The sequence below is a fragment of the Myotis brandtii genome, unplaced genomic scaffold (genome assembly GCF_000412655.1).
Source record: "Myotis brandtii unplaced genomic scaffold, ASM41265v1 scaffold105, whole genome shotgun sequence".
NCBI lineage: Eukaryota > Metazoa > Chordata > Mammalia > Chiroptera > Vespertilionidae > Myotis > Myotis brandtii.
In genome coordinates this window covers 1,407,944-1,416,102 of record NW_005353538.1, presented here as the reverse complement: position 1 = coordinate 1,416,102, position 8,159 = coordinate 1,407,944, and the positions used below count along the sequence as shown (strand labels likewise).

General features: G+C 41.1%; 1 protein-coding gene across 1 annotated transcript in view; it reads left to right on the top strand.

The window, feature by feature from the left end:
• Window positions 1–8,159, top strand: part of KMT2A (lysine (K)-specific methyltransferase 2A) — a 117,991-nt gene that overhangs the window by 47,970 nt on the left and 61,862 nt on the right. Inside the window, 2 exon segments of the mRNA XM_014539975.1 lie at window positions 4,690–4,759; window positions 7,729–8,158. Of these exon segments, the coding sequence (XP_014395461.1) occupies window positions 4,690–4,759; window positions 7,729–8,158 (500 nt within the window).

Here is an 8,159-nt window from a genome sequence, read left to right as displayed (position 1 = left end):
AAAAAAAAAAAAAGGCTTTGAGGCAAAATGCTAGAATAATAACATTTCTGGCAGCGAGCATGGGAGGGGACAGTCACTGTCCGGGGAGATTTTTCGGACAAAGAGAGCAGAGGCTGCTCCAGATCACCTGGGGCCGAAACGTATCCGCAGAGTCCATTCCCTTACGCTGCTCCTGTCTCCACAGCTTCTTCCTTTCCTCTGCCTCTGAAAGTGCCGAATCTGCCAGCGGTCCAAGTTTTTTCTATCCCCTTTCTTTCTCTTTTAATTTTTTCACACAGCCCATGGCAGCTGCAAGGTGGTGGGGGCCAGGCGGACGCAGCAGCTGCTTGTATGTATGTATGGTCCTCTGTAGTCTTCCTTTGTGAGTCAGGGGCTGTCTGTATATATCACAGGCTACCACCTGGCAAGACATTTAGTTCCATCTATGTTGTTTAAATGTTTCCGAGATGATATCATATAAATGCATAAGGATGGGAGGACCGTCAAGAAGTCGGCTTCCCGCCCCTCCCGCCCTCCGGCCTTCTGCTGGAACCTTAGGGGGACGTTATCCCCTAGCTTAGCAGACAGCTTTGGATTTGCTCTCCAGTCCTTCCCCCTTGCCAGATGCAGGGATTTCAAGGCCAGTGGGGTGTGCATTTCAGCAGAAGTAACAGTGCAGTCATGGAAAACACTGAGCAGAAGCGAGGCCTGGGCAGGTGGCAGGCTGGCCACTCAGGCCCCCCACAGCGGTGTCCTTGTGATTAAGTAACTTCACTTCTCTGGGCCTCAGTTTCCCTTTGTATCAAACAAGGGGTTGGGTTAAACTATCTCTGGTCTCCACCCCCCCCTCCCCATTCTGAGTGTTAAGGCTATAATTCTGTGATAAACTACTCAGGACAGATGGCCATTCGTCCTTGCTGATGTCACCCCGGGGAAGGACAGTTCACCATGACCTGACTGAGCCTTTTCAAATGTTTTCTCATCCTTAAAATTGAGAAATTGCCCCTTTCATAACTAAAAATTTCTCGTAATTTGAGGGTTTTTTGTTGTTGTTGTTGTTGTCATTGTTATTAGGACTCTTGAAAAATATGAACAGAACTTTACCCTGTCTTCCTATGACAGCGACACTTTTATACACATACAGAGACCCGTCTGTTTTAACCTAGATGATTAGTGTTCAAAGACTTAGTAGCAATGATATTCTATTTGAAATTTATATTTCAGAGCTATTTAACACACCACCATTTCATTTGAGCTTCAAACTAAAAATTAGAAGGGGAATTATACTCAGTTTTACATGTGAAGAGATTCAGGATGAATAAACCTAAATACCTTCAACAAGTATCTTATCCTAGGGTTACAAGGAGAAGAGTCAGGACCCAAACCCAGGTCTTTTGACTCAAAGCCTAGTGCTCAGGCCACAAGAACACATATTAATTTAACACCCCCCCGACCCCACCCCCAACACACCAGCTCCCCCCGCTTGAGTTTCTGCTATGTCCTGGGCACCTTAGCGGGTACTTTGCATACAGCGTCTCGAATCTTTGAAACAACAGTGCAAAGAAAATATTATCATTCTTAGTTTCGAGATGGAATAAATCAAAGTTCAGAGGAATTAAGTATTAAGTAGTTGTCTGATGGCTAATGAACGCTGAAGGCAAAATTAAACCCATGACTGTTCTTTTGATAGTATTGCCTTTCACTGAAATATGCATCACCTGAAATGAGATCCAATATAATTTAAGCTTCAGGATTTTTTAGGCCACATGAATTATTCTTCCATGAAAGCACAGTTAACAGAAATTACTGGTTGGGGGAATCCCATTCAGCCAACTCAAACCTCACTCAGTGGCCCTTAAGGTGTCCTGTGTGTTTCATCCTACTTCTTGGGCTTTCTTTCCTAAAATTTTACTTTCCAGTCTTTCATAAATATTTTCTGTTGCTTTTTTCCTGGGTCCTGCTAATATGTCTATACTTTGATTTTAAAAGATTGGCATTTCAAGTGAGCATGGTATTCTTAGTTAGAATTCAAATGATGGCCAATAGAAGAATGGCATTCTAGCTGACTTCCTCTTTCCCAAATTCCAGATTATGTATCCCAGGATCATTTTATAGTTATTCATAATCCATTTTCCTGACCATTTTTTCCAGTTAACCCTTGTCCATTTAGTATCTGTATAATTCATTGCCTATTTTTTTTTTAAAAAAAATATTTTTATTAATTTCAGGGACAAAGGAAGAGGGAGAGAGAGTTAGAAACATCACTGATAAGAGAACATTGATTGGTAAATCAATAAAATATATATTTTTTTAAAAAAAATATTTTTATTAATTTCAGGGACAAAGGAAGAGGGAGAGAGAGTTAGAAACATCACTGATAAGAGAAAATCATTGATTGGCTGCCTCCCGAACGCTCCCCACTGGGGATTGAGCCCACAACCTGGGCACAAGCCCTCGACTGGAATCGAACCTGGGACCCTTGAGTCTGCAGGTCGATGCTCTATCCACTGAGCAAAACCGGCTAGGACTTAAATGTCTTTTTTAAAAGTATATTTTTATTGATTTTTTTTTTTTTTGGAGGGAGAGGAGAGAGAAACATTGACATGAGAGATGGAAACATTGATTGACTGCCTCCTGCATACCCGATACCCGGAATAAAGCCTGTAACCCTGGCATGTGCCCTGACAAGGAATCGAACCGGCAACCTTTCAGGGCATGAGATGATGCCCAACCAACTGAGCCACACTGGGCGGAGGCCCAAAAGTACATTTTAAAAATTAACAATATGGGACTTCCATAATTGTGAAAATATTTTTGGATTATTTAATTGTTTTTTTGAATTTGGACTTTTTTTTTATAATGTTGTATCTTACAAGGGTAACTCTTAAAATCATTCAAGAAATGCATTTGGGATGAAGCCCCATATGTCCTAGATTGCCCTAACTTGTTTTAAGATGAAGACAGAGGGTTTTTTCTTATTCACAAATGATGTCCAAATAGAGTTTACTTTAAATTTTATTTAATGATTAAAGAAGAGATTGTGTAAAAAGTACTTTAGCATGCCTTAAATTTAGGTTTAATTCTTAGAATTATAATACAGTGGGGCCTTGACTTATGAGTTTAATTCGTTCCGTGACGGAGCTCGTAACTCAAATTACTCGTCTGTCAAATCAACAGTGAACGAGTGAGACACGTGATGCTGGGCTGATGTTGTGGCGTTCACTGTGACGTTCGCTGCGCCAACTAGCGGTGGGGTATCTGAAACTGGCTCCTAACCCGAATTTTAGCTCGCAACTCAAAGCAAAAAATCGGCCGAGAGACGGCTTGTATCTCGAAAAACTCGTTAGTTGGGACACTCGTAAGTCAAGGCCCCACTGTACTGTATAAAGAAATCACTTTGAAGAGGATAATTATCGTTTTTTCTTAAATACTTCAAGAATTTTAACAGTCTAAGAGCAAGAACCTTTTTAGATTCTAATGAGAATGATCTCTCTGTTGCATTTTATCTCAAGTCTTGACCCCAAACATTTGCTCTTTAAAAGCATTTAAATTTAAGAACTGAACCTGCTAATTTGTCCAAAAGGTTGCGTGTATCTTTTCATCTGTTCCTGGTTAATCAGCGGTAAACAGACTAGCACCTGACTCGGGCTTTAAGCTCCCTGGGCAACAGCGTCAGAAAATCCACAGGTGTTGTCCACATCCACGTGGTCTTCACTCCTGAGAGGAAAGTTTGGGGCTTTCATTGTTGGAACTTAGTTTGGGGCTTATCAGTAGACATTGGAGGTTCAAGAATATCTGCCTTTCATTCCTTATTTTGTTCTTGTTTTGTGTGGATTTTGTTCTGGAATTTGAAATTCTTTCTCATCTCTCTAGAAGGAGCTCTTACTCTCGGACTCAGTGAATTTCTATTCACCAGTTTGTCTAAATAGACCATCCTTTGTGAGAACTTGTTCAAAATAGGTTCAATCCTTGGTATTTATTTTTTAAAGGGCAGGTTAAAAATGAGAAGTAAGGAGAAGTTTTTGCCCTAAGTAGAACTGAAAGTAAGATGCTTTCCTGCCTTCTTTTTGAGTGAATTTCACCGCCCTGTGGTCAATTCATGATCGCTCTCATAGATGCTGCTGCCCACCATTACGTCTCTCATCACAGGACATTTTAAAATGATGCTACAAAATGCATGTTGAGAATCATTGGATCTCAAATGAACAGAAATCACATCTAGATGTCTGTTCCTGAGTTAAGGAACTGACGATCATGGCCACTTCAGTCTCTATTAATATTGAGTAAACCAGAGATTATGATATTGTTTATGTTACTCTTTATATGTTTGTAGATTTAACTACCTGTTGAAGAGATTTGTTTTATTGACTTTGTGCTAATTTGATGACTCGAATGAAAGTCGATCTTTAATTGCTTTGGGCTGCATCTCTAGATTGAAATGTAGGATTGTCTCTTGGGTCCTGGGCATCAGAGATGCTATGTCCATGCATTGCTCAGTGACACGCAGCTCCCATTGGTCTGTGATGAAGCTGTAATGCCTGGGTCCATTCATTTCAACAACAGTTATTTTAAATATCCATGTGAATGATGATGATTAATATATAAAAGCTAATTTTCAAAATTATTTTTGTCTCCTCTGGGCATTTCTTTAGGGTTTGTTCATGTTCATGTTTTGGTTTCTGACTTTAAAATGATTTTCCTTTGTTGTAGGATGAGCAGTTCTTAGGTTTTGGCTCAGATGAAGAAGTCAGAGTACGAAGTCCCACCAGGTCTCCTTCAGGTACGGCTGAGCATGCGCATGGCGCCTTTACGTTTTGTTTGTGAAGAGACTGTGGCTTCCCCTTTCCTTCTTTGCATGGAAAGGATGGTCTTAAATACGAGGGGTTCGGGGGTGCACCCTTCCTTTTCCCTCACACTAAGTAACACAAGGCTTATGGAACAGACCTCTTTCTGGGACTTCTCCACCAGGCTTCTCTGGGAACCCACGAGGCCTGGGAGGTTGATTTCCATGGCGTGAGGGAGCCTGGCACAGCACCTCAGATTTATGTATTTGGAATGATATGGTAGTATACAGGGTAGGTTTACAGTTGTGAGTACATGAAACAGTTTATTCTTATATTATTCTTTGGTAATAATTATATTATTTTCCATATGAACACTGTAAACCTACTTTTGCCCCACCCTATCTATGACTTTGGGAATAACTTGGCCATTGTTTTTTACAGATGAAGTTTGGTCTATTATTGTCAAAGAACTAACAACAAAATATTAGCACTGTGTGAATGTGAATGTTTTGCCTGATTCTTGAAAGGCTGTATTAAAATAAAACAAAAATGATATGGTATATCTCCATTTATAAGCAATATTTTTGTCATTGTTTTCACCAAGAAAATATCTAGACTGTCTTCAGGTTCTAGACTTACAGTAGTTTTCTGATAGACAGTTATTAGTGGAAATAACATTTAATGCCTTGCAGAATGCCATTCTAATAGGAGACGGCTATAGATCTTTTTTTTTAATCCTCACCTGAGGATATTTTTTCCATTGCTTTTTAGAGAGGGAGGGAAGGAGGAAGGAGAAGGAGAGAGAGAAACATCAATGTGAGAGAGACACATCATTACTGGTTGCCTCCCGCATGTGGGGAGCAAACCCACAACCGAGGTGTATGCCCTTGACTGGGAAGCGAACCCTCGACCCTTTGGTGTGCAGAGCAACATCAGGCAGGGTGGCTATCGATCTTTTGCTGGAGAAAACATTCCCTGTCTCTGCTGCTATTCTGAATTCTTGCATGATTCTCTGACTTTATGTGGATAGACAATGGCGGTGTTTTTGCTCTTTGACATTGACTCAGTTTGTGAGGTTTGTTAGCAGTTGGGTTACTTAAGAGTCATGTGCTATACAGTAATCTGATTCAGACACATAAGTGGACAATTTTTCCTTTCCCAGGTGGGGGTGGTATTGCTATTATAGTTGGGGGGATCAGCCAGTAAGAACCCAGTATCTGTGCCATTCAGACAGTGGCATTGTTCTCATTAATATGTGGTGAAATCTTAAACCTTCATATCATAAAGTGATTTTTTATTTTATTTTAAAAATACTTTTATTGATTTTAGAAGAGGGGAGAGGCAGAGAGATAGAAACATCAATGGTGAGAAAGAATCATTGATTGGCTGCCTTCTGCATGCCCCCTGCTGGGGTTCAAGCCTGCAACCCAGGCATGTGCCCTTGAATTGAACCCGGGACCCTTTAGTCCGCAGGCCGACTAGGGGTCATAAAGTGATTTTACAGATCATGTGGCCTAGCCCTTCATTAGTAAATGACAAAGTGAGGCCCAGAAGATACGTGAGCAGTTATTGCAGGTAGTTTGTGAGTTCTGTGAACGTGGGTGTGGGAGCTGGCGGCGGAGCAAGGCGCTGCCTTTTCTACTTCACCAAAAGCTTCTTTTAAAAGTTGGGTAGAAGAGGCCTTCAGAATTAACCCAGACCTGTGGTGGCCAGGTTCAAGTCCACCAGGTGGATCAGGAATCTGGGGAGGTCCTTCTCTGGTAGGAGTTCACTTTTTAATAGTTTCCTTGGAAGTGTTCTTGGCGACCGGTGTGCTTGGAATGTTGTCTTGGTTGTTTAAAACCATATGGATATTCTTCATTCTTGTTGTCATTGGTATATATATTGAGAATGGTTTTGTGAATCCTGCATCTATTAAGGGAAACCTCTCTATTTCAAAAGCTCAACAGTAAGCTCTTTGTTGATTTCTGTTCTGATAGAAAGTTGGTTCCATGGTCTAAAACATTCATCACCATGGCATACATCTCTTTGGGTGCCTATTAGGAAAGGTGTTAGTCTCAGAAGAATGTTGAGTCATATAAAACATTAAAAATTCATGTGGGAAGAGAAGATATGATAGACTAGGGAACTCAAGACATTTAGAAAATACAGGTTTATACAAAGAATTTTAGGAAAATTTTCTTGAGTCTCTTGATAAATAGCAGATTGAGCTGACTTATAAATTGGCAAATTCCTTTTATTTAGAAGAAATCCTATTCAATAAATTGTTAATTTGCTCTTAAATCAATTAAGGTTAAATTTTTTTTTTTTTGTAATTTGAGACTAATTAGTTCAAGAACCTGTATGTGGGGGATTCATTAATGGGCACATCACCAGGTCACTTCTGTGAGTAGTTTACATGCTGCTGAGTTCAGTGAGCATTCTGTTTACTATGGCAAAACCAACTGACAAGGCAGCTGGAGCTTCCCGGGGCCTTTCCTGTAGAAGTTGGTGTGCCACTGATAGAAGAGCACTTTGTCCAAATTTATTAAAGCCAAAGTTCTGCACTGAAAAGATGAGTTGCTATGAACATGTTCTCAAGTATTAATCTTGATGGTGAAGATATGGAAAAAGGTAGCACAGATTTCTTTTTAACCATTTTTGTATTCAGAATTTAAACCTTGCTCACCTAAAGTAGTAAAATCAGTTTTGCATGTTATAAATTGCTCAGTTGAAAACCTTTTATTATGTTAGGGTTTTTTTAAATCAAAAAAGTACTTAATGTTCTTTTAAGTGGAATGTCATTTAGCTGATTTTTTGAAGCAAGTTTTGGGGGGAAAGAGACTAAGCACAATTAAAATGTGATATTGACTCACTAGGCGCAACTAGAGTTCGGTACCAGGCGGCTTGTGCTAAATTATATTCAGCGTCCTGAGCCTGAACGGCAACGCTAAACCGCTCTCCATTGTCTGATTCCCACACGCAGCTAAGAGTAGCCCTCGGAAACCCCGCGGCCGGCCTCGCAGCGGCTCCGACCGGACCCCACTCCTCCCAGACCCGCCCGCGTTCCCCCAGCTCAGTAAACCAGAGACCAGACCTGGGGATAAGATCAAGAAGAAAGACTCTAAAAGCTTAGAAAAGAAGCGAGGAAGACCTCCCACCTTCCCTGGAGTAAAAATCAAAATCACGCATGGAAAGGACATTGCCGAATTACCGAAGGGCAGCAAAGACGACAGCCTGAAAAAGCTCAAACGGACCCCGTCCGCCACGTTTCAGCAAGCCACCAAGATCAAAAAGTTAAGAGCGGGCAAGCTCTCCCCCCTCAAGTCCAAGTTTAAGGCCGGGAAGCTGCAGATCGGAAGGAAGGGGGTGCAGATCGTCCGGCGGCGCGGGAGGCCGCCCTCCGCCGAGAGGGTC